Source organism: Empidonax traillii, unplaced genomic scaffold (genome assembly GCF_003031625.1).
Source record: "Empidonax traillii isolate 1590-97213 ecotype Southwest subspecies unplaced genomic scaffold, ASM303162v1 scaffold1462:size220982, whole genome shotgun sequence".
In the NCBI taxonomy this organism is placed as follows: Eukaryota; Metazoa; Chordata; class Aves; order Passeriformes; family Tyrannidae; genus Empidonax; species Empidonax traillii.
The window spans coordinates 3,290-28,751 of record NW_020956655.1 but is presented as its reverse complement, the minus strand read 5'-3'; the positions used below and the strand labels follow the sequence as shown (position 1 = coordinate 28,751).

Genomic DNA, 25,462 nt, shown 5'->3' with positions numbered 1-25,462 from the left:
TGTTACTCTGCTCGGGAAGGTGCTGGAGGGTGATTGCAGCTGGCAGGGCACGGAGCAGACAGATCACCCTCCAGGGAGGGGGGCACAGGTGGGAGCTGCACAGTGGGATGTGGTGCCCAAAATGATGATTCATTGACAGAAATTAGGACTAGTTAATGTCCGTTAATCAGCATGTCAGTGGCCTCAGCAGGAAGCAGCTTTCTCTTCCTGGTCAGTGCACAGCTGTCTCTCCCCTCACCTGGTAGAATGCAGGTCAAGTGTCAGATAAAAGTGGCCTTTAGGATTCTTAAATGGATTTTGGTGGTTTTTTCCTTAACATTGGGAAAATCATTAAAGCCCAACTGTTTGGTCCAATATTGCCAAGCATAATGCCTTCTTGAGCCGAGTGCTTCTGGGATCAGCTGGCTCAAGGAATGTACTTAGTACCTTTGGAAAATTTGGGCTGAATAAATGTCAGCGTGCCTTGCCTGGTTCCAGTCCGGGATCTCATTTCCCTGCCTGCAGAGCCTTTCCTGACTTTGATTTCCCTGCCATCCATGTCTGTTGTTTAACCTCAGCCCACATACCTAAAGCACTGGCTCACAGGCCAGATAAACATGCTGATGGTGCTGATGGTCCTGATGTAGCAGAGCTGGCTGGGTGGAAAAGGTGCTGCTCCCGCTCATCCCTGACAACTTATGGGACACTCACAGGTGTGAGCTGCTGCATTCTCCAGGATGGCTTAGGAGCACTGGAATAGTTCTAGGGGGAATATAAATCCCCCCAGCACGCTAGAACACTTCTACTCTTACAGTGCTTGGCTTTTCTGGGAGCTGTATTTCTTTATTGCCTTCTGCCAAGAAAGCACTTCAGTAGAAAGATTGGTCATGACAGAAGTGGAGTGAAACCCCAAAGTCTGAATATATCCAAAAGTCTGAGCTGCTGTTGACGAGGAGAGGAAAGAGAAAAAGTAGGACATTTCTTTGAGCAGAAGGAAAGGTAGGATATAAGTAGATTAGTGAAGAGGAGAGAAGGAGAAATGGTAGTGTAGGTAATAAAAGATCTGTCACTGGAATAGTTCCTGGTGTTCACAGCACAAGGCAGCGTTAATGAACAATTTGCCAGCTAATTACACTCTTTAATTCTGCTTAATATTGTGTAGCATGGCAGAGCTTCCCCAGCCTCCCTCACCTGCTTGCCAGTATGTGCAGGAGCAGCTCCCAGCTCCTCCAGGTGCCCTTCCCCCTGGCAATGCACTCCCCGAGCCCGTGGTGTGGGGAGCTGGAAGGGAAGGATGTGTTTGCACGGGCAGGGAGGGCTGCACTGGGCTCTGGGCACCCTCCCCGGGCGGGAGCAGTGCCAAGGATGACTTGGAGCAAATGAAGAATTTGGGGGCCTCTCTGCAAGTTTTCCGAGTAGTAAAATGCAGCTGTTTGTGCTTTGGAGAGGCACCAGCCCCTCCTGCTCGGCACAGTCCTGCTGCTGCAAACCCTCCTTCCCTCTGCTCGCCCGCTCCACCGAGCTGGCCTCTCATCTCCCCTCAGAGTACCATTGTTCCTGGGATCCCGTGTGCCTCTCAACTCCTCAGCTCTCGGGGTGTGCAGCTGTTTTTGCTGCAGCTCTGCACGTGCTCACTGTGCTTCTCTGCCGCTTCAGAAACCGAACGTTTCTCTGCTGTTTTGGAGAGCAGCGTTTCCCAAACCTGACGCAAGAGGCTGGTCATTTCTTCCAGTATTTGCTGGCTCTGTAACTCGGGTCAGGAAGCTTTGAGGGCTCTGAGCAAACTTTCAGCAAGAGCTCTTTGGAAAGTTGCTCGTGGAGTGCTGCCCTTGTCAGGGTGCGTGGGGTGGGCGGGTGAAGGTGGGTGTAAGCTCTGCACGTGAATGACCGTGGTGCCACGCGTTTGGGCTGGGACACGTGAAGTGTTTCCCAAGCTCTGTGCTCCTCCCCGAGCTGCAGCTGTGGGGCTGCTGTGGGAATGCTCTCTTGGCATCACGGGCTGGAATTACACGGCTTGCAGAGGGCAGGTTTTTCTGTTCTGCCACGGAGCAGATTATTGTGCAAAATGTTTGGAGCTTAGTGGTGCTCGCTGACTACTGCCTGGGGAATGTGGGTCCATCCCACTGTGCCTCACTGTTCTCTCTTGGGGAGTTACAAGGATAAGATTATTCCATTTTTGTTTGGAGAGGTTTTTTGTCAGTAATTCCTTAATTTCTTACAGAACAAGGGACAGAAGCTGTCATAACACATTTGCTCTCTATCTGTTCTTTCATTTCTGTACACTGATTTTGTTCCTATTTTCTTCATCCTCTCAACTGCTCAGGCCTGTTTTGAGGGTCTCGGGCATCAACTCCCTCCTCCTGCCAAGGCTACTCCTTGACCTCTGTCCATTTGGTCTGTTGAGTGACTGAGGAAGGATGGATTCCCATATTTCCAGAGGCTGTTGGTAGAGCAGTAATACCAATTCTAGCAGGTCTTCCCTCTTGTCCATCACAGATGGAGCATTTGATAACTGAGGGTGATGAAGCAGCTGGCTGTTTGCAGCCCTCCTGTGTCCTACCTTTAATTACCAGAGGCAGCTCAATAGGAGGCCCTTTCCCTGTAATGAATGGAATAAGGCTTTAACTGGCTGTCTTCTCCCTGACATTGTCCAGAGGTTTTTTTGGCTGTTACTCACGTTTCAGGAATATATCAGATCTTGGCGTAGGTGCCCGGTGCTTTTGGTTTTTTTATGTTTAAATAAGCAGTGGCAATGCAAGAGAAGTAATTTAGAATTTGAATAATTGCTGTTTACGTCCTGTGGCTCGCTTAATCTGTTTAAGAAAGGATCCAGTTGTGGTTGTCCCTGTGTGCCAGCGAAGAGACTTTTTTTTCCCTCAGCTGTGCCGATTTTGGAGCAACAGTGCCTCACGTCGGAGGCTGCAGCTCAAGGCACGATGTCTCGGCTGTGGTTTGGTTCCCAGGCTCTGTGGTGCTGCTGATGGGACAGCAGGGACACAGGGCTGGGTGTGACACACCTGGAGCCCTGCGTGAAAGTGAAAGTTGAGAGGGAAAGTGTCGGGGAAGCTGAAACCCGATGCTGTTGTTGTGGGAAAGCCGGTGTTTGTTTATTCTGGTACCGATTGTATTTTGCAAACCACCACCCCCTGTGTGTGTGGTGTGCTCTGCCTGCACTTGCACATTTGCAGTAGGGAAATCCACCATCCACCTGCGCTGATTTGGGTTTGTCCTGTGGTTCCATCGTGCCCCTCATCGTTGGGCACAGACCCCGGGTACCTTCAGGTTGCTGCTGGGGGTGATTTTCATTCCCAAGGCAGTTCCATGGGGACAGAACCTCTGGCTGTGTCTGAGCAAGGTGGGGTCAGATGGTGTGTACCTAAAAAAGTGTTTATTCCATTAAACCTCTGCCTTGTCACTGCCCAGGGGAGAGGAGAGCAGGGCATGGGCTGATAGTGCCTCTTGTGAATTCCCACCTTTTGGGAAGCCTTAGGAAAAGATGAGTGCAAATATTTCTAGCCAGGTTGCAAAGATCCACTGCTAAAATATAGTAAATAGCCATGATTAGCAAATGGAAAATGGAATTTTGGTTGTGCTTGGGAAGTGGGAAGTGCTGCTGAAAATATTTTGCTTAAGAAAGGAGCGGTGACAGTGGCAACTGAAAGTTTATAGAAATGAAAAGAGATTTATTGCAGTTCAGTTAATAAAGAGAGGGAACTATTGCTGAAACTTGCCAACTAAGGATTTAATTTTAGTATTCCTTTCATCAAATGATAAAGGAATATAATAAAATTATCATTGTAGCTTTATTCATATGAATGAGATCAGGGGGTTGATAAGCCTGAGGTGTAGAAAGACATCTCTGATGGCTAATTAGTATTTTAAGGTTATAGTCAGGAGCAGTTAAAGACTACTGTGTGTTAACCCACCAGGAATGCAGGGATCTGAAAAGTTGGGAAATAACCTGATTTGTTTAGAGTAATGGACCTCATCAGACCATTTCCACCTGGGTAGATCAGGCTCTAATAATTCAGTCACGTGGTTATGTACTGAAAAGTGACACAGGGTGGTTGTGGTGTCTGAGAAAGGTGTATTTTACTTCAAGGCATTAAAACCCCAGGTAAATTCACTACAGGGATCATGTCAGCCCGCTCTGAAATTAAGCAACATCTGGACTGGAACGTGGCATCTGTTTTAGCAGTACCCAGAAATAGCACCCACCAATTTTCAGGTCAGGGAGCTGGGAACATCCTGATCATCTGAAAATGCCAAGGGAGGCGATTGCAGGTGGGTGGGGTGTTATTACCCAGAACACCTCTGGAAGCACAGTGCTCCAGACTTTGGGACCTTTGAGCCTCTTTTCCTCTTTGCTTTCCCTTTCTCTGCTTTTTCTGACACTGAGGACTTTTGGGGCACCGGAACTTCATCCCAGGCTTTTGTTTCGGGCTTTGCAGCTCGGGTAGTTATCAAGTTGCAACCTCATTTTTGCGTGCATTTGTCTTGGGAGTGTCACCTTGTCACCTCCGTGTCCCAGGCTGAACAGTTGTTTCACACTGCGAGGCGTTTGGCACGAGTTGGAATTTCAAAGTGATTCTGTTGGTTTTTACTAATAACACTTAATGAAGTGTTTCCTCATCAGCCTTTGCTGATGGCTATCTTGTAATATTGATCTTTAATGAGAGCCTGAGTAAAATACCTACAAACTCTACTGCACAGGAAAACTGAACATGTATTTCCTCTTTTCAGAATCTGTTTTCTTCAGAGCAGTGGGTATTGGAGTATCTGTATTAAAGCAGGAGGTGGCAGGTGCTTGGGATTTGCCAATATTAAGGGAGAAAGATGTTAATTCCCTAAAAACCAGGGCATGCTTACCAGGTTGTTTCCAGTCATTTCTAGGAAGTCCAAAATCTGTAATGAAAACTCTTTGTACTACAAACAGCGTTCTTACCATGTTGTCACATAAAATATGGATTTTAATGTTTAACTTAATGCTCTGCTATGAGGACTATGTAAACTTGGCTCCGGAGCAGCAGCACGCACTTCCTGGAATTCCATGCATGGGGTGGCTATAAATAGGCAGCAGGTTATTTGGGAATCACTGGGGCTGGTCTGGTGTCACAGAGAAACTGTCTTTTTGGAAGAATGCAAGTGCTTGATTTTGGAAACTCCTGTCTGAGTGAATCCCAGGTGTCCTGGAGCACGGACCGGCTCCTCCTCGTGCTGGAATTCCCTGTGTGCAGGGGAGCCTTGGGACTGTCCCCTTCACCAGGACACCGCCTGGGGCTCCTCAGGGCTGGTTTGGGGGATTCCCCCAGGCAGAATTGTGTCAGCACCACCGCAGGGAGCCTGTCTGAGTGTCCTGGAGAGATGAATAATGACAACAATAAAGGGGGAGGAGCCAGGGAGTGCTGAAGTAATGGTACTCCAACATCTTTATGTTTGTTTCATTGTGACTAGATTGTTGTTTCTATTTTTTTTTTCGTTTTTCTGATGTGAAATCCCTCCTTTTTCTGCCTTTTTTTTATTTCTCTCCTGTGTGACCAGACCAGAGACGACTTCCTGGGCCAGGTGGATGTGCCGCTCAGTCACCTCCCGGTAAGCAGAGCCCCTGGCCCTTCTGCCTGGGGATGGACAACCATTTCCATGCACAATCCAGCCAAAATCTCCTAAAGCTGGTGCTCCCAGCACAGCAGGAGGCTCGGAGGAAAAGGTTCTGGAGAACCAAACCTCCCCCAGCGAGGAACAGCTGTGCATGGAAGGGATGCACCTTTTGTGGACAGATTTGCTGTGGCATCTTTTCATTATTTGAGCTCAAAATTGAGTTCTCTGCTAGCAGGAAGAGTTCTAAGAGCAAGTAATTAAAAGTAATGGACACAGGGTTTGAATCATTTTATGTCAACAGTTAGATTATCGAGGTAATGTTTGTTTGCTTCTGTTTCTTAATAAATTGAGGGATTCAGTGTAAAGCTGGCTCTGTAATTCCCTGAAGCTCCAGGTGCCTGCTTTCCTTGCAGCAGCCAGGATTCTGCATGGGCCACAAAATGACAGCCTAATTTAAGTGCAATTTCTGTTTCTATATGTATATAAATAGAAGTAAATATATACGTGTGTATATGCAGTGATTGTTTTAGCCTTGGTACAAACATTTCTGATATTATGTGCTGGTTTGGGTGACTAACACAGGCTGTATATAGTTAGTGTTTTTAATGTTGTACATGTTGATCTTAGCTCTGTGACCTTGCAGGGTTTTTTAGGTGCGAATGGGTGAAGTTATTGCAGGTGTTTACATCCAAATAAGGTGTCAGTTTAGCCTAGTTTGCTCTCCGTGTCTGAATTTGGCTTCTTGCTGTTGATGGATGTTATTGTAGGAGGAAAATGGCTTTGTAGTGACTTGCAGGGATGTTTGTTTAGATCTCCGTGTTGTGGTGGATCTGGAGTCGTAATTCTGGGGTTGTAATAGTTGCAGACTCTGATGGAATGATCAGGAACACGTTCTGATGGAAAATGCCTCCTTCCATTCTGCTGGGAGCTCGTGCCATCTGAACTGTGTAGTGCAGGGTTGTTTTATCTGTGCTGGTGTGGATATCTCCATTTACACATCTGTAAGCACAGACACGATCTAAATAATAAGTTGTAAGGAAGCTGAAACCCTTGTGGAATGGGAAGTTTTCAAGATCCTAGCTTTATGAAACTTAGAGTTGGATGGAAATCAGTGATGTAATCTGTCTGTGAATGTTCTTTACGTGCCCTTTAATTTACCGTTTTCTCCCCTGCTCCCAGACTGAAGACCCGACCATGGAGAGGCCGTACACATTTAAGGATTTCCTCCTCAGACCAAGAAGGTGAGGGGAAGGCCCTGTGTGCCTGAGGAGATTTCTTCCTGATGCGTTTTTTTATTGGAGGCTTGGTAAATGGAACGTACCTCCTTGTCTTCCAGCCACAAGTCTCGTGTGAAGGGTTTCCTGAGGCTGAAGATGGCTTACATGCCTAAAAACGGTGGCCAGGAGGAGGAGAACAGTGATCAAAGGGACGACTCCGAGGTAAGGCTGAAGGCCTGGGAGCAGTTGGTTCTCTTTGGAGCCACCAGGATAACACCTTTGGGAATCCTTCTTTGATAGACAAGAGGGGGTTGGAGTTCCTTTCTCATGGAATTGAGGTGAGCACCCATTGAAAGGAGTTTTTTTTCCCTTCATTCCTAAGCATGGCTGGGATGTGGTTGATTCCAGTGACTCTGCGTCTCAACGGCAGGAGGAGCTGCCGCCTCCTCCGCTGCCTCCTGGATGGGAAGAGAAGGTGGACAACTTGGGACGGACTTACTACGTCAACCACAACAACAGGACCACCCAGTGGCACCGGCCGAGCCTCATGTGAGCAGCCCAGGGCAGGGAGGGGGGGAACTCCTGGGGACCTTCATCAGAAACCGTCCTTTTATGCTTGGAAGATTCCCCCACCCCCAGCAAATCGCAGAGACACGCGGATATTCTGGGTAGCTCCAGGAAATCTGCAGGAGTGGGAGGGAAGTCAGTGCCTTAAACAATGTACCTTAAGAACACGGGGAGACAGATGGGGGATTTTTCAGTTAGTAATTTAACAGGAATAAATTACTTTGTTCTATAGAGGCTGCTGAAAAGGTAAGGAAAAAAGTCAGCTCTGTTCAAAGTTTTAATGAGGTTGAACAGATTGGCTTGGAGGAGATCCTGGTTTTATTCCTCAGTGTAAAGGCTGCATTCCCTGGATGTGCTAAGGCCCTTCCCAACCTGGTGTTACATCTTCTGAGACATTTGGGAAGTGCTGCCAATTTTATTTACTTAGGATTGAGGGATCAAATGGTCTCCTAATTATGAGACCTGACATATTCACAAATAATGATTTTTGTCACCAGAAGCATTACCAAGGTTTTGAAGGCAATGAGCAAAGTCTGGGTTTAGTTTAATTTGGGTTGTTTTCGTGTTCTTTCCTCCCCACCCTGCAGCGATGTGGGCTCAGACTCTGACAACAACATCAGGCAGATAAACCAGGAGGCTGCACACCGGCGCTTCCGCTCTCGGAGGCACATCAGCGAGGACCTGGAGCCAGAGCCCACGGAGAGCGGGGACATTCCCGAGGTGGGTGCCACTCTGGCCTTTTGAACAAGTGGAATAAATCGTAAAAAGAAGGGAGTTGGACTGGCTGGAACTGCCATGTGCTTCAGTTTTCCGTGGTGCTTTAATTTAGGGCAAAGAGAAGCTGCTGTTTGGTTGTTCCTCACATGAAAGGCTCGGTCTGTATTAATCCCTAACTTAGTTTCTTCTGTTTTCTTAGCCTTGGGAAACCATCTCAGAGGAGGCAAGTGCCAGTGGAGATTCCTTAAGCTTGTCACTGCCACCCCCTCCTGCATCCCCAGTGTCCCGGAGCAGTCCTCAGGAGCTGTCTGAGGAGCTGAGCAGGAGACTCCAGGTCACTCCCGACTCCAACGGGGAACAGCTCGGCTCTTTGATCGTACGTAACGTGCTGCTCTTCCTGGGAACCCCTGCTGCTCAAATGGGCTGTTATCTGGGGTAACCTGAGGCGCTTGGACTCATGGGGAGGAAATCCTGAGCATACAGTTGGCATTACCTTCCAAAAACGCCTCACAGTGCAGGTAGAACAAACCACCTCAAACAACAGATTTCATAATCACATTTGGTGCTGCTTCTTTGTGTCTTGGGAAGTTCAAGAATTAAAAGGCAAAGAGAAAAATTAAGACTAAATTTTTTTTTACTTCCTAATGCCTTATTTTGGTCAATAATCCACGAATTTGTTTATGTTGACATTTCTCCTTCGTTAGAATGAATTAGCTCTTTTTTTGGTGTTATATATGAAGGGTCACTGTCAGCAGAGAAATGGTATTTACCATTAGATAATGATTGTTTAAGGAGATTATGTTCCAAAGAGGTTAGTGCCTGTAATTAGTGAATTTACCGAAATTACTGAATAACCTGCACGTTTTTAGACACATTAACTCATAGACATCTCTCTTTTGTTTTTCTTGCAGCAAAGAGAACCTTCTTCGAGGCTGAGGTCGTGCAGCGTGACAGACACAGTGGCTGAGCAGTCACAGTTATCCCTGGTAAGCCAGAGCTCCCCTGGAGTTCTTCCTTTCTGCTTGGGCATCCTCTGATTGCGAACAACACCTTTCCTTGGATCAGATCAGTGACCAGTGTGAGCATCTGACTGTCCACCAAATTCACGTGGGCCTGGCCAGCAGCTCTAACGGGGACATTCCTGAGGGAGAAAAACCTTGGGAGTCTGAGCACAGTTATCTCACGTGGAAATTTAGGTTACTGCGCTCTTATATGCAGTCAGTGAGGAGGGAAACTCCTCCTAGGGGTGTTCCCAGCTGGGGGAGGAGAGGACAGGAGCACCAGCTCTGCCTGGAGCTGGAGCAGCCGCAGGACTCTCCTAGCAGGTGTATGCCTGTGGCCCGTAAATTGATTTTACTTGCAATATCTAGATCTGTCTAACAGCCAGAAGGGATTGGTCCTTTGCCTGGTTGCAGTGAAAAGGAGGCTTTTTGGGGTAGTCATGGTACGACAGACCTGGATAGAATTGCAGTTCTTGACTCTGAGAGACTTAGGGAAGGAGATTCTTCAAACAGGAGAAGATACAGAGATGGTTTGTAAACAAAGCTTCTCTCTCCCATCAGCACCAAGCACACCTTTGGTGCAGCTGACAGGAAGGATGTGCTTTTGAATAAAACCGGTCAGATGGCAGAAGAATATTTTAAAACATTATAGTTCCAGGATTTTTTCTCCTATTTTGTATTAGAAATCTGTCACGTGTGAATCTACAAGTAGAAAATCTGTGCGTATTTTTTACTGCAATACTGAGTATGTGTAGTACATCAATAAGTTTGTTGCTGAAGCTGCTGTCGCTCCTCTGCTGGTTCTCTCTGTTGCTCTCGGGCAGACGTTTACAGGAAGCTCTGAGGTTTCCTCTTGGGTGAATTGATCTGCCTCCTCCCTCTCCTGGGCTGGGTCCCAGGGCAGTCCCGTGGGACACTCAGATGTTCAAGCCAGCAGCACTGAGAGCGCTGCTCTTAAAACATCTTGCCTGATCTTAACCAGATTTAATCCTTCTTGGGCCAATGATCAGTTCTCTTCTGGCAGCTAAGCACATTCTTTCTTCCTGAATGCAGCACTTAGAGATTCTGACTTGGTTACCAGTGATTGGTGCCTTTTACTTCTGCTGTTATCTTAAAGATTTTTTTCTCTCGAATCTCTCTCTCTTAATAAATGTGATTGTCTGTGATTCCCTGCTCCTAAAGATGTGGCAGTAACCCGTGACCCTCCTCAGTAAATATGTGTATCATTCATTATCATTTAACAGCAGAGCGGTCCCTCTAGGAGAGCTCGTTCTTCAACTGTCTCAGGTGGAGAGGAGCCAACGGTAATAAAACTCTTTATCAAGCACTACCTCGAAAGAAAATGGGGGGACATTTAGGTCTTGTGCAGGGAGGATTTTTTTTCTTCACATCCCATTCTTTAACCTGATTAACTGTCAGTCTGAAGCGACTTATTTCATGGAAATCATTTCTAGTAGCCATCATTAATAACTGCTATGAATTTGTGCCCTCCTAGATCATTGTTTCAGGGGAAAAAAAATTTAATTTAAACTTGGTATGTTTGCTGTTTGTGTCTGGGATATAAATAAGTCTTAATTTGGGCGCTGATGCATCATTCTGTAATACTGTCTCTACTGACTGGCTGTTGAATTTTAGAACCAGTGGAGCACACGTGGAAATAGCAAATGCCTAAATAAAGTGCCTGAGTCATTCATGGGTGGTTAATTGTGCTAGATTGACCTGCAGTGCAGAGGTGCTCTTTTGGCAGGGGATCTGGTCTTGGTTAGACATTTTAGAGCAAAATATGAGTATTTTTCTGCAAAAAACTGAGTTCCAACATCCCTGACCCATCATTACTGCAGCTGCATCACAGATGTTTTACCTCATTGTGCTGCCCCTCACTGATCTCCCCCTTGTCTTCCTTCAGCACTTACACTCAGAGCCCCAGATCTGTGCAGGAATTGGGACTTAAGCTGGATTCACTGTCTAAATCCAAAAGTTTTATCTTCAAAGGCTCCATTCCTTTGGGTCTTTGGGCACCTGAGGTTTGCCCTTGGCTCTTTAGGAAAGAAAGAAATCAGTCTCAGAGTTTGTACTTAATTTCCTCCTCTGTTTCCCTCTGTTTTCCATTTGCTGTTGGGTATGTCAGCTCACTGACCCATCCAGTGTCTTCTCTCCTTTATTTCCTTGATTCTCCAGCTCGTTGTGTCAGCCCTGCCTGTCCTCAGGACACCAAACCCTGAGTGTGCAGCATTTGTGACACAGCAAAACAGTTTAGCTGCTGTTTCTAAACCCACAGGAGTTTCTGGCAAGCGATTCAAGACACCCTGTGGTAAAGAAGAAAATAGGGCTTGGGAGATCTCAGCTGCAGGGTTATTTAACTCTTACTTATCCTTACTGATAAAAGGAAAAAAAAAATCCAGCTTTCTAAGCAAAACTCGTTAAAACACAGAGTTCCTTTTTGTCACTGTGTAACCTGTGAATTAAAAAGTTTGAGGGCACCTAAGCTGGGCTGTTTGCTGAACAAGATACCTGAATCTGTGGCAGACTGATCCAAAAGATCTCTTGGGCGAAAAAATAATTTGACTCAAAGAGCTTGCATTCAGTGAAATCAGAAAGCAGATTTTTCCACGTGCTTGTTGTGATTAGGAGTGGTGTGAGTTAACGAGTCGCTTTTGTTAGAAGGCAACAGACTTTGAACTATTTGTAGCTGGTTTAAAGCAGTAATGTAAATAGTCAAAGGATCTAAAATAAGAAGCCGGTGTTTTCTTGCCCGAGCAGCCCTCCGTGGCCTACGTGCACACCACGCCGGGGCTGCCCTCGGGCTGGGAGGAGCGCAAGGACGCCAAGGGCCGCACCTACTACGTCAACCACAACAACCGCACCACCACGTGGACACGGCCCATCATGCAGGTAGGTACCCCCCTGCAGGCACGGGGCTCAGGGTGACCTCAGCTGGCTTCCACAGCTCTGAAATTCAAGGGAAAAAGCCCAAGTGTTGTCATGACAGCTCAGGTGAATCATAATTGCAGCGATTGGGATGGTTTTTCTTGTACCTGTGTTAAGGCACAGATCAAGCTGGTTGCTGCAAGGGGAGGCATTTCCAGAGAGATGCAGAGGAAACTGCTAAAATGTGTTCTTAGAATTGAATTTGAAATTGGCCTGATCCATTAATAGAACCACGAGTTACTGGCCCTTCCAACAGAATTACATGAAATACTTATCTCTAGGAAAGAATGTTTAAGGACAATCATCCTGATGATAATGAGCACCACCCTCGTGTTCGAAGCGCCCTGCCTGTGGCTGCTCGGTGTTTGTGCCCTTTGTGACTTGCCTTTGCCCCCTCAGCTGGCCGAGGACGGGATGGTGGCACCGGGCAGCAGCAGCAGCAGCAGCAACCACCTGAGCGAGCCGCAGATCCGGCGGCCCCGCAGCCTCAGCTCCCCCACCGTCACCCTGTCGGCCCCGCTGGAGGTGAGCACGCTGCTGGCTGCTGGCCCTGCAGCTCCTGTTGGCCTTTTTAGCTGGGTGTGTTTGGCTGAGCAGTGTCGGTGTTTCCTGCTCCGCAGGGCATGAAGGACTCTCCGGTGCGCCGGGCGGTGAAGGACACCCTCTCCAACCCGCAGTCCCCACAGCCATCCCCCTACAACTCGCCCAAGCCCCAGCACAAGGGGGCTCAGAGCTTCCTGCCCCCGGGCTGGGAGATGCGCATCGCCCCCAACGGCCGCCCCTTCTTCATCGACCACAACACCAAGACCACCACCTGGGTAAGGGCTGTCCCCACCGCTCTGGCACCGGGGACCCTGCTGGGAAATGCTGCTGCCTGTTTTCCTGCCTGCACACCCCCTCTTAGGGTGGCACTCGCCTTGTCTTTGTTTGTAAGAGCCCTTACGGAGTGCAGGCAGCTTAAGGAGTGCTGAAGGCTGTGGGTTGACATGCCACACAATGGAGTCAGGTCTTACATCCCCCTAAATTTAACCCTGAAAAATTCATTGTAGTGTAGGAATCCTAATAAGGCATTTTGGTTTATTCCCCAAAAATAAAAGAGTAACTGTAGTGTAGGAGGATTTCCAGGTAACTCTGTGCTGAGTTTGTAGATCTGCCTTGATCCGTTGGATTTTCAGTTCCACGTTTGTGTTCCAGGAGGATCCACGGCTGAAGTTCCCCGTGCATTTGAGATCCAAAGCATCTCTGAACCCCAACGACCTGGGCCCTCTTCCTGTAAGTGACCCTGTGCCTGTGTTGTGTCCTACCCCCGCGGTCCTGGGCTCTTCCCTGTCCCTGCCCCTGGCACTGGGCACAGAGCAGGGCTGCCCTTTGGCTTTAGGAAACAGCTGTGGGAGTAGCTGTGCTCCTGCAGAGGTTCAGGGAACCGTGGAGACACTGCAGGGCCAGTTACATTTGTTGTGTTAACTGCAGGAGGTGGGACCTGCAGGGAAATAGATAATTAGTAACCGCTTTCACCTCAGAATTTAACTGGAGTTTCTGACTACAGAATTTAACAAGGATTTCTCAAAAAAGATTACGGTGAAATAATTTCTCCTCTGTATTTTATGGAAGTCCAGGCTGGCCAGCATTGCCTGTCCCAGCACCAGCCATCCCTCCTCCTGTCTGCACTGCAGTCTCCTGGGAGATGAGCAAGGGGAATAGATAAAAAGGGAAGCCCTGAGGACCAGCTTAGGACATTCCTGGGTTACACATTTACAGTGGCTTTCAGAAGTAGGAGCAGAAACTCTCGAGCTAAGCCACGATGGACCATCTGTTCCCTGTGATTGTTTGCCCACAGCAGGAAATGGGTGTCAGTCCCGTGGCAAGAGGTTTCCACTTGCAAGCTTTAAAAAACCAATTCCCTGTGTGAGATGCAGTCACCTGTCTAATTACCCAGGTCTGAGTGTGCCTGCATTTGTGGCTTTGTGGCATCTCTGACAGTTGCAGGAGGTGGGCAATGCATAGTGCTGTGTGACACTGGCACTATTTACTTATTTCTCTCTTTTCTTTGTTTTTATTTCCCATTTCCAGCCTGGCTGGGAGGAAAGAATACACCTGGATGGAAGGACGTTTTATATAGACCATAGTAAGTAAGCACTCAGGCAAACTAGAGCAAACACCCAGAGGGAGGTACCGAGGATTGAAGTGAAAGCTTTGTGATTTTACTCTTCATTTAGGAAGCCAGGTGTTGATATGTGGAGACATTGATACCAGAGACTTAGTGCCCTCCTACGGTACTGTACATTCACTGGAAGCTTGCTTTAATTGGCTCATCAAGCTTTGTCCCTCTCTGACTTGTGAAGCATTAACATTTCCTCTCTGTGGTTCCTTTCGTTCTCGTTGATATTTTGGATTCGTCGTCGTTGTTGTTGATGATCCCATGGCTTATTTTGCACTTAATAAATTAAAAAACACACTAGGAATAGAAAATAAGATGAGAAGAGATCCCGTAGCCACAGCTCCACGTATGGGCAGTGGAGCAATTAGCACTGAGAAGTACTTTGCTCTGCTTTCAGAAGGTTTGTGGCAGTGCTGATTCTGATCTTATTTCCTATTTAGAGCATGTGAAACTGCACCAGCCCATTAATATCCTCCAGTTCTGTTAGTGGAGTTCTAGTGCAAGTGATGTTTCATTGTAGACCTGTCTTCCTAAGAGCATCTCAGAACTGCTGTGTGAGTTTTGTTGGTGTTTGGACACAAAGCAACCCACAAAGGCTGGGCTGGGTCTTCTTCTTGCTGTTTTTGATGTTTTTTTCTTTTTTTAAACTTCAAGACTCATCATGAGATATTTCTTCACAGCCACAGCCACCTCACATAACTCCCTCAGAGGAGGGTACAGAGAGGTTGAAATCTAAGCTGTTCCCTGTGTGTGACACAATCAGGTTTGTCCCTCAGTCTGATTAACAGACTCCCAAGCTCACCTAGAGAGATGACACTATTAAGTCATTATTATTAAGGTAATACCGGTTTTCCAACAGTGTAAATAATTTCAACTAAACATTAGAAGTAATCCACTCACCAAGCAGCAGATGATCATCTTTTATTAGCCTTTCTCTCTTCTGTAAATTGTTTCCCCCAGCAGAGGTCTGGAAATGTAACTGTGGCGAATGATTCCAAACTGCTGCCACTCAGGAGTCACAGGATAAAACTGCCCCCTTTCAAACACTTGGGTAACTGCTGAGCCTCCCCATCTCTCTTAAAAAGTTTGAATTTTTCAGTCACCAAAGCTGTTTGAGCATGTGTTAATCCCTAAACCAGAATGTTAAAGCGGTACATTAATTAGAACTCTCCAAAGGATTTAGAACTGTTAGGAAGCAAAATGTATTTGCATCTGAGTTCTCTCCAGTCTCTTTGGATCTGAGTGGGTTTAGCTTTTTGACATGGCAGTTTTCACGGAAGTTTTGGGAAGTTTGTGGTAACGCTGCTCGTTTCCAGCCGATGTGCCTTCGGTCCCAGCCTGATGGCTCGGTGGTGCCACGGCAGGTGGGCTGGAGGGCATTGCCAGGACACATTAACAGGGCAGGTGCTGACAGATTCAGCTGGTGCATTTTAGAGCTCTGCTGCATAGTTTAGTTCTCTGACGCCGTTCGTCCTAGTTTTGAAAGGTTTTTCTCAGCCCTGGCAGAAACTGCAGAAGTTCCCTGCCAGCCCCTCTGCTGGTAAATTGTGCAGTAACACCAGTAATGGTGCAGCAGAGGGTGTTACTGGTACCGGTCTGTGTGTGACAGTAACTCCCTCCCACGCAGGAGCTGGTGGTCCCTGTTCACTGCAGCCTGCACATGCTGCTGCTGTCCTTCCCAGGAACAACCACCTTCCTGCTGGAAGGGATAGGAGGGGAAACAGCCCTTCCCCAGCCATCTGCAGTTACCTCATCCTGTGATGTATCAGCAGGAGCGTCCTGAATGCGACCTGCAGCGCCATCAGCGCTGGCAACGTGTGGCTGTGGTTGTTCTGTGTCCGGCAGGGGCTCCCAGCTTCGGGGAAACAGTGGGACCCTTGGGAAGGGAGGGAGGAGAGGGAATCCTCCAAGGCCTGAGAGCCTGGTTTAGGAGCAAAGACAGAGCACTGTGTTGTGGGAAGACTCAAGGGAGGTGCTGGATTTTCAAAAAGGTGCTGGGAGAGGAATGAGTTTGTCACCCACATCCACCTGGGACAAGACAGAGAATCCTGAGCTGCAATTCCAGGTAGAGTGGTTCGTGCCACACCCTTTGTGTGCTTTTACCGTTTGTAAAATGAAGTCCCTGTAGGACTTTGAGAAGAAACTTAGGCAGAGGTTTGTCAGTGGCACTGCACACCCTGGAGCGTGGAGAGCCAAGAGCTGACACGTCTCAGTTGTTTCTCTGATTCACAGGAAATTGTCACCGTGATTTGTGGCTGCCAGTGGCAAGCAGGTGTAAGAAGTGATTTGGTATCAAACTGGAGAACTCAGCTAGAAGGGAATTCCAGTGAAGGGCTTGAGGCCAGGTGGGAAGGGCAGGGCTGGGCATCGTTGCTCCAAGCGTCTCTGGGGTCTCTGGAGCTCGGGCTGACAGCTTCCCAGCATTTCCAGCAGTGATAAATAGCTTTAATGTGTAAAGGGAAATCAGACAGTATTTTAATATTAAATTAACTAATAGAACAAATGTCTTGAAATGTGCTTGCAGTCCTTCTGAATTTTCCCCAGTTAACATTTGCTGACTGTCACCTTTCAGATCCCAGTCCTTCCCTCTTAAACCAGCTTGGGATGCTCAAAATTTACAGGGCTTTTCCAGCTCTAGAAACGTGGAAAACACAACCTTAACTCCTAACCCCGAGTTCCTAACCCAGTGCAGTGTCTGCAGCAAACAGGGAGTGAGCACAGGCAGGGGGGTGACTGGTGCAGGGGCACCTGGGTTTGGGTTTGGAGCGTTGTCTTATTGTTGCAACCCCATCGTTCTGTTGTGATTCCGTTGTGTTCAGAATCTTGGGAGGATCAGCTGTCTGGAGGCAGGGAAGGGAGAGTTCCACCATGGTCCTGTAGAACCTTCCTGTCCACCCTCCTGATGCTCTTCAAAGCTGCAGCTGGAAAGAACTGGGCTGTGTTGTGCCACTGCCAGCATCTCCTTTGGTCACAGCTGGATGATCTCTTGTACCATAACCGGACAGTTCTGTCTCTCTCAATGGTCCTGTGATCTTCTCATTAAATCAGAGCCTAGGAAAAACGCTATTCCCTCCAAATTTTCAAGTCTGACATTTTGGCTGCTTTTCCAAACAGTAACTTAGTGTGTCACTGGACAGAGATTTGGAGTTCTTTGCCTGCCAGGCCGTGTATCTCCAATCCCAGCCCACGTTCAAGTGAACACTTTCACTCCTGCAGACGTTGCCGTCAAAGCAGTGCAAGTCCCCTGGCTCTGGGGGGTAGTTCTGCCTTTTGAGTTGAGTGTTTGCAGCTGAACAGTGCAGGTGGGGGACACAGCCTTGGCTAACCCTGCCAGACCGAGCTGTGCAGAGCTCAGAGGGAGAAGAATCCAACAGGAATTTGGATTTGGATCCGCGGCACCGGAGGAGTCACGGGATCGTTTCTTTGTCATTTGCAGATAATAAGATTACCCAGTGGGAAGACCCCAGGCTGCAGAACCCGGCCATCACGGGCCCAGTAAGTGCTGCTGTGGGATTTTCCATGGAAAAATGATGTGGGTTTGTGGGGTGTTTACATCTCTCCTGGCTGCTGTTGCCGGTGCAGGGTGGGTGTAGGGGAGCCCACGGCACACACACCTGTGGGTAGCAGGGCAGAATGCTGTCGGATATCCAGGTGCTGAGCAGCTGGAATAACATGTCCTCCCGCTCCTCTCCCGCCAGGCAGTTCCATATTCCCGGGAGTTCAAGCAGAAATATGATTATTTCCGGAAGAAGTTAAAGAAACCCGTGAGTAGCTCCATGTGGGCCCACATAGGAATCAAACCCAGGAAGATTAATTTCTCAACAAAAATTATTTCTAAGTCTTCAAGACACATTTTTCTAGATAAATTCAAATGCCCTTAAAATATCACTCCTTTTCTCTGGGTTTTTTTTGTTTGTTTGTTACTTTTCTTGTTGTTTTCATCCAATATTTATCATAGAAATCTCCAGTACTGTACTGGAACTGACCCAGTTCCCCCCATGCTCCCAACACTGGGAAGCAAAACCAAGGGGAACTCGAACACCCTTTGTCTGATCTGTTATTGAGTTGTTACCACTGTTAAGAATTCACCCAAAGATTTTCTTCTTGAGACTCACAAGTGTAATCTAATCTTCTTCGACACAGGCTGATATACCCAACAGATTTGAGATGAAACTACACAGAAATAATATTTTTGAGGAGTCCTACAGAAGAATCATGTCCGTGAAGAGACCTGATGTACTAAAAGCCAGGCTCTGGATTGAATTTGAGTCAGAAAAGGGGCTTGACTATGGAGGTGTGGCCAGAGAGTGGTTTTTTCTCTTGTCCAAGGAGATGTTTAACCCTTACTATGGTCTCTTTGAATACTCAGCCACGTAAGTACCCACTAAATATTCCTGTTGCCATGTGTTAACTTTTGCATAAGAGACAGAGTTGCTTTGGGCAGAGTCAGCTCCTCCTTCCCAGGGTGTCCTGGGCAGCCCCACCACCCTGTTCCCTTCTCAGAGAGCCTTGGGCATCGTCCTTGCCAGCCCAGCAAACATTTCCATTGCTCAGACAAGATCCAGGGCAGCAAAAGTGCAGTGCCCTGCACAAACTGGGGGCTGTCCAGCGTTCAAATCCTGGAGCAATCTGTCAGTTCAGGAGGGAGTGGGTTTGGGTTACAGGGCTGGGTGTGAACCCACAGGGTTTGGTGGTGCCAGCACCAGGCTCAGCCTGCCCAGTGGGTGTTGAACAGGCTGGAAAGGGTTTGGTGGTGCCAGCACCAGGCTCAGCCCGTCCAGTGGGTGTTGAACAGGCTGGAAAGGGTTTGGTGGTGCCAGCACCAGGCTCAGCCTGCCCAGTGGGTGTTGAACAGGCTGGAAAGGGTTTGGTGGTGCCAGCACCAGGCTCAGCCTGCCCAGTGGGTGTTGAACAGGCTGGAAAGGGGATGTGCAGAGGCTGCAGCGGGAGCGTCTGGCAAAGACCCGGGTGCTGTTGGAGGGAAATGACCTAAGCACGACTCATTTATTTACGTATCTGAGTACCTGGTTATTTCCAGACTTGGTTCTTTAGCTGTTTTTTTTCTTTCCCCAAAAAAGGGACAACTACACACTTCAGATTAATCCTAATTCAGGTCTCTGTAACGAAGACCACCTGTCGTACTTCACGTTCATCGGCCGGGTGGCCGGGCTGGCCGTGTACCACGGGAAGCTGCTGGACGGTGAGTGCCCCCCTACCCTGAGAGAAAGGACTGGCACTGCTGGAAGCTGAGTGGGGATGCAGAATTTACATTCAGGGAGGTCAACTGCAGTGTGTTTTGATAAAATTGTTACTGAAAGAATTAATGAGAAAATACGATTTCTGCTGAATTTTGAAATGCCACACCAATTAAACAGATATTACTGACCAGATCAGTAGTTCACCAGTCTGGTTTTCTGGTAGCTCCTTTGAGAGAAGAGTGGGAATTTTAAATGGGATAGAGTGCCCTGAGCATAATTGCCCAGCTTTTGGGTCTCTGTGCCGTTAGTGGAAAGTGGTAATTAGTGGCATAATTGTTGATGTGGAAAAATTGGGCTTGCTGTGCCGAAACAAAAGGGAGCTGCTGTGATGCTGTGAGCAGTTCCAGCTGGTAACAGGAAATGCCAGGTGTAATCTCCAACAGTTCTACCTTTATGGAAGCTGCAGGTGCAGAGCAGGGCAGGTAACGCTCCTCTCTCTCTTCCAGGCTTCTTCATCAGACCTTTCTACAAGATGATGCTGGGGAAGCCGATAACTCTGAAAGACATGGAGTCAGTGGTAAGAAAGACACGTTTAGCCCGTGCCAGCCTTGGCAGCCCCGTGGGTTTCCAGAGCTCTGACCCAACGTGCCCATTTTCAAACTCTTGTTTCGTTGTGCTCTGCCCCAGGACAGCGAATACTACAACTCCCTGAAGTGGATCCTGGAAAATGACCCCACCGAGCTGGATCTCATGTTTTGCATAGATGAGGAAAACTTTGGACAGGTGTGTGGAAGGTGATTTACATCTCAGGGTTGGTTGTTGCCAGGACTGAGCAGTGTCTGAGGCTGAGGGTGATCTCAGAGGAGGGTGGCACAGTGACACAGTGAGGGGCTCTCTGCAGTGCCTGTCTCAGAGGCAGGGAAGCTGCCAGGTTTAAAAGGCTCGCAGTTGTGGGTGCCTTTCTCCATTACAAATAACAATTTGCTTGGATACTTTTTTTTTTTCACATCTTCCCTTTGTTAATCTCTTAGACCTGGATTCTGGCTCCAGGTGTGACTGGTGGTGGGACCACAGGGCCTTTTTTTTTAACAACTGACTTCAGCATTTCAAACCGTGCCCAGAAAGTCCTGTCAGTGCTCAGTGCCATTTTTCTGGAGGTTATAACATAAGGTCATGAGTTACATGGAGAACCAGGGAGAATACTGAAGCCACAGGCTGGGGAGGTTTGGACGGCACTAGCTGGTTGTTGGCAATTTCCACCAGGGATTTTGCTCCAAATTATTGCCAGCCTGTCTCTGCCAGTTTTCCCTTCTGCTGACACGAGTGTGTTCTCTGACTCAGAAGTGTAAATCCATTTACTGATAATTTCCTGGTACTGCTTGTAAAATGCTGCTTGGGCAGAGTGGGTTGTGCAAGAAATGAGGCCTCAATTAACAGGTTTTTTTTGCTCCTTTGAAATGCAGACATATCAAGTGGACCTGAAGCCCAATGGGTCTGAAATCATGGTAACGAATGAAAACAAGCGGGAATACATCGAGTAAGTATCCTTTTGGAATGTGTCCTGAGGTGTAAGTTGACCCTGCTGCAGTTCCTGTGGTTTGTACTGCACCAGAACATCAGGGATCCTTGGGAGAGAGAACCTTCCTGCTAACATTGTTTTTATCTAATCAGATATCAGAACAAAAACTGAGCACATTAAATTACGTGCTTGGTTTTCCTGAACCTCCCCCTTAGGAAATGTGTCTCTCCAACATCTGGCTCGAGCTCAGATGATCCAGAAGGTGCTCTCCAGCCTGGCCCTCATCCCACTGTCCTCTTGTGCCAGTCACAGACCAGGCCAGTGCCAGTGTTCCTACCGGAAATTGGCCAAATCTGAAATGAGGTTTCATTCTCAACTTTCTCAGTTTTTCCACCTACCAGGATGTAAAATACTAAAATTCAACTAGACCTGCTGGCATTTTTAACCAGGGGCTCTTTCAGGGTGAAAGACATTAAAATTTCTAGAGTCCTGCAAATTAAGAATTCCTTTCCAATGCCTGGACCTGCATCAATTCCATGGCTGGAATTGATTTTTTTTTTATGCCTGGGCCTGCAAGCTCTTTGTGCTGTGGGTGGCTGGCACTGAAAGCAAAGCCTTTGATGATGCAGTTTTATTCATCTCCTGCTTTATTTACATTTTCTGAGGGGGTTTTCTTTCTCTCTGCAGCCTGGTCATCCAGTGGCGGTTTGTCAACAGGGTGCAGAAACAAATGAATGCCTTTCTGGAGGTGAGCTTGCTCTCACAAAGCTGAGTTCTTTTTCTGATGCAGATTCTTACCCAAGGTGGGGGTGTGTGTGGAGGGAGCGGGGAGCTCGGCTGGGAGTGCCAATGGCATGCTTGTGGTTTATGATTTGACAGTTTGCCCTTGTCTGAGAATGTATCATCTTTCCCTTAGGAGAGTAAGGTCACTCTCTTTCAAGCTGAAATTATTTGAGCTTGAAGTAATTTGGTCATTGATTTTTTTTTATGAGGATTTACGTGGGGTGAGAATGTTAACTTTGCTTTGCTTCTTCGTAGGGATTCACAGAACTGCTCCCTATTGACCTGATTAAAATTTTTGATGAGAACGAGCTGGAGGTGAGTCAGTTTGGTGCCCAGAGCAGACAGCTCTCAGACAGATGTGCCATGCTCTGGGCTCCTCAGCCGCCCCTCACTCTCCCTGAGGGGTTGTGCAGACAAAGCTGCCTTGCTCAGAGTGGGAAATGAGATGTTTCTCCCTAATTAATTAATCTGTTCATGACGTGTGATCACCCTGGGAATTCCTCGAGGGAAGCTCCAGCTCTCTGGTGTTCCCATAAATGCCTGCAGGTCAGAGCCCAGAGCAGGAGTGAGACTGTGCAGTGACACAAACCCTCCCTAACACCCCCATGCTTTGCTTCCCTGCAGCTGCTGATGTGTGGCCTTGGGGATGTCGATGTCAATGACTGGAGACAACACACCATCTACAAAAACGGCTACTGCCCCAATCACCCCGTTATCCAGTGGTTCTGGAAGGTAATACTGGCTCCTAAAAATGAAAGTTACTGCCCTGGTTTGCAATTGTTTTTCTTCATGAAGACCGCTGAGAATGGGGTGTTGTGCCTGCTCCCACCTCCCATGGGAACAGCAGGGGGAGCACCAGAGGGGTTTCCTCTACAAATTGGTTATCCATCCTGGTTCTGGTCTGTTCTTTATCCTGCCCTTCAAAGCTGGGCTCCAAAGCCAGGCCTGACAGTGTGTGTTTGTTTGCCAACAGGCTGTTCTGCTGATGGATGCCGAGAAGCGGATCCGGCTCCTGCAGTTTGTGACCGGGACGTCTCGAGTGCCTATGAATGGATTTGCTGAACTTTACGGTGAGCTGCTCGTGGCAGGACAGAAATCCTGCCGTGAAATATTAGTGTCTGAGTTTACTTCCTTTGCATGACACTCAAACAAGCTCAGAAAGAAAGAACCACATCTCTGTTGCTTTAACTGTATCTGTAAGAGGTGAAAAATCCAGCCCGCAACTGATGCCAAGATTTCATGTTAAAAATAACGTTGAGGTAGTTTCTGTGGTGTCCAACAATTTCTATTTCATGTGGTTTTCATTTTCACCCAGGTTCAAATGGTCCTCAGCTGTTTACAATAGAGCAGTGGGGAACTCCTGACAAGCTGCCCCGAGCTCACACCTGGTAAGTCACCAAAGGGCCACTCTGGGGACCGTGCTCAGCTCTGGGTCCTTTGCTCAACTCTGAGCCTCACACACTCTTGGCCTCACAGACTGAGAAATTGGATATTATTTTATTGTTCCCCATCCTAATAAGTGGGTGTAAGTGGAACTACAGCAAGCCTGACATCCCCAACAGCCACATAAATTGTTGGACAATTCCAAACAAATAGAAGGTCACAAGGTGACTTTCCAGAACCCTGGCTGACAGAATTTGCAAACGTTGAAAGCATTCAGTACAAATCTGTCTTGCTCTGTGGCATTTTGGGAATGCAGCTTTTCAAAGAAAAACTGTGGAATGGGAAAACTGATTTTTTAGAACATCAGTACAGGCTTGGGGATCTTTCAATAAAAAAAGAAAACAACAAAAAACAAAACACAAGAAAAAACAAAAGCACAAAAAAAACCCGACAAACACAACACACTCCAGAGTGAACCCTCTAATTGTCTGTTAACTTTGACCTTTGGAAGACTTTCTCTTGGATGTTTAACCTTCTTTTTCCCTCGGAGAGAGAGGGTCTCTCCTCTAAATCCAGAGCATCTTTGCTGAGCCTCAAGGATGACAAGGATGACATTTTTTCCAGCAGCCAAATACAGCGAAGGGCTTTCTGTTGGCTATTTTTTTTTTTCCTTTTCGGAGTGTTTTTTACCGAATTCCTGCTTCCATTAAAGACGGCACGTGGTTAGTGGAGAGCTCAGCAGGGCAGGTGCGTGCGGGGGACGCTGTGGATGGACCACAAGCTACACTTTGTGCCGAGGCCCCCCGGCTTGCTCCTGTCTCGAAAAGCCTGTCAGCTTTTCCCTGGGTGCTGGAGTGACCCTGTCCCTTGTCCTTGCAGCTTTAACCGCCTGGACTTACCTCTGTATGAGTCCTTCGAGGACCTGCGGGAGAAGCTCCTCATGGCCGTGGAGAACGCCCAGGGCTTCGAAGGGGTGGATTAGGCGGGTGGCCCGTGGCCCTCCAAGCACGTTCTGCTGCAGCCTGGCCCTGCCCCGGGGCACCCCCAGGGCCCGTGGGGAGCAGTTGGGTCGGCGATGGAGCCCGGGATGGAGCCGGGATGGGACCCTCCCTCCCTCCCTCCCTCCCTCCGGCAGCGCGGGGGCCGAGCCCCCGGCTGGGACCAGCCCTGTCCCCTGGGGGGGCCTCGGCCGCCCTCCCCGCAGGGGCTGCCACCGGATCGCATTTCAGCAGGACTTACTCTATTTATGTTGTGCCTCTGTAGGCCAAGCCCTTAATAAATATTTTACATAATTTCTAATGACAATGAATGGAATTAATCATTTTACAGGTATGGTATTACAGCTCATGTTTACTTTTTAATTGATTTAGACATTTTTCAGATTTTATTTCGTTACAATTAAATATCATATACTTGGAAAAATGAGCATTTTTCTTAATTTCGTACCAGACTTGATGCCAGTGTCATTTTTTTAAAGCACCTCGAGGCTTGTGTTCCCAAACCTTTAGGAGAGTAGGAGAAAGCTGTGTTGGAAGCTGCTGTATCTCAAGAGCACCTCTCTTCATTGAGCACATCAGTGTTGTTCTGTATCCAGAAGGACGGGCTGGAAGTTGCATTTTTGTAAGTACTAGAAGAGTGTCAGGGCTGGGCAGAGCCCTGACACAGCATGTCCATCTGCCCCGGTCCTGCCAAGCTGTACGTGTGCTACAAAGCGTCGGAGCTGGGATTGGCATTAACCTGTTAGGAAAACCTGCTGAACTCTGTCATTCTCTCTGTACAGTGACTCTTTTTCCATCCTTTCCCTGCTCCTGTTTGCAGTGGAGACGTTTGGAATGAACAGTGGAACACAGCTCTGTTCTGGCTCCTGTTTGTGTGCACTTGCTGATGAACCTTATTAACACCGGGGTTGGTTGTTTCTAACTGCACTGACTCTAAAGGCACTTTCTCTACCGCAGGGAAGGTAGAGTAGACCTGGTTTGAGCATAAACATTAATGTGATTTTACTCCTGTCCCCTGCCCATGTCCTTCCTGGTGCAGGATCTGTCTGTGGTGAATTTGGCTGCTGCTGCTGTACGAGAGAAAACCCAACCAGCTCTAGAGCTGAGCCTGCAGACAGTGTTCCTCAGCAATTGTTTTTGTGATTTCTTTTTCTACTTACTCACCGAGCTTTATTTAATATCCAGTGCTATCTAATCCTTTTTGTTACCTATGACCTGTTGCATGCCTGAACTATAATGTCTGAGTTGCCTCTGTTTTGTGACGGATTAAAGGTGACAGATTTGTGCTCGCCCCAGTGCAGTGACGTGGTGACAGCACTGCTGGACAGGGCTCCGGTGACCCACACCTCTGCCCAACCCCTTCCCAACAGCCAAAACAAAATCCCCCCTCCCTGCCAACACCGAGCCTGCAGCCAG

General features: G+C 47.9%; 1 protein-coding gene across 2 annotated transcripts in view; it reads left to right on the top strand.

The window, feature by feature from the left end:
- Nucleotides 1–24,130, top strand: part of NEDD4L (neural precursor cell expressed, developmentally down-regulated 4-like, E3 ubiquitin protein ligase) — a 62,158-nt gene extending 38,028 nt beyond the window's left edge. Inside the window, exons 6-31 of one of the 2 annotated variants that reach the window (XM_027907434.1) lie at nucleotides 5,521–5,571; nucleotides 6,757–6,818; nucleotides 6,914–7,016; nucleotides 7,177–7,343; nucleotides 7,949–8,081; nucleotides 8,278–8,454; nucleotides 8,990–9,064; nucleotides 10,324–10,383; nucleotides 11,840–11,971; nucleotides 12,407–12,532; nucleotides 12,628–12,825; nucleotides 13,202–13,279; nucleotides 14,078–14,132; nucleotides 17,602–17,660; nucleotides 17,864–17,929; nucleotides 18,309–18,538; nucleotides 19,244–19,365; nucleotides 19,870–19,940; nucleotides 20,051–20,146; nucleotides 20,827–20,900; nucleotides 21,570–21,630; nucleotides 21,921–21,980; nucleotides 22,290–22,397; nucleotides 22,639–22,735; nucleotides 22,981–23,053; nucleotides 23,928–24,130. In XM_027907434.1, the coding sequence (XP_027763235.1) occupies nucleotides 5,521–5,571; nucleotides 6,757–6,818; nucleotides 6,914–7,016; nucleotides 7,177–7,343; nucleotides 7,949–8,081; nucleotides 8,278–8,454; nucleotides 8,990–9,064; nucleotides 10,324–10,383; nucleotides 11,840–11,971; nucleotides 12,407–12,532; nucleotides 12,628–12,825; nucleotides 13,202–13,279; nucleotides 14,078–14,132; nucleotides 17,602–17,660; nucleotides 17,864–17,929; nucleotides 18,309–18,538; nucleotides 19,244–19,365; nucleotides 19,870–19,940; nucleotides 20,051–20,146; nucleotides 20,827–20,900; nucleotides 21,570–21,630; nucleotides 21,921–21,980; nucleotides 22,290–22,397; nucleotides 22,639–22,735; nucleotides 22,981–23,053; nucleotides 23,928–24,030 (2,637 nt within the window). In that variant the 3' untranslated portion in view covers nucleotides 24,031–24,130. Of the gene's footprint in view, nucleotides 1–5,520; nucleotides 5,572–6,756; nucleotides 6,819–6,913; nucleotides 7,017–7,176; nucleotides 7,344–7,948; nucleotides 8,082–8,277; nucleotides 8,455–8,989; nucleotides 9,065–10,323; nucleotides 10,384–11,836; nucleotides 11,972–12,406; nucleotides 12,533–12,627; nucleotides 12,826–13,201; nucleotides 13,280–14,077; nucleotides 14,133–17,601; nucleotides 17,661–17,863; nucleotides 17,930–18,308; nucleotides 18,539–19,243; nucleotides 19,366–19,869; nucleotides 19,941–20,050; nucleotides 20,147–20,826; nucleotides 20,901–21,569; nucleotides 21,631–21,920; nucleotides 21,981–22,289; nucleotides 22,398–22,638; nucleotides 22,736–22,980; nucleotides 23,054–23,927 lie in introns of both variants that reach the window. The other variant, XM_027907433.1, reaches the window with a different exon arrangement.
- The last annotated feature ends 1,332 nt before the right edge of the window (nucleotides 24,131–25,462 follow it).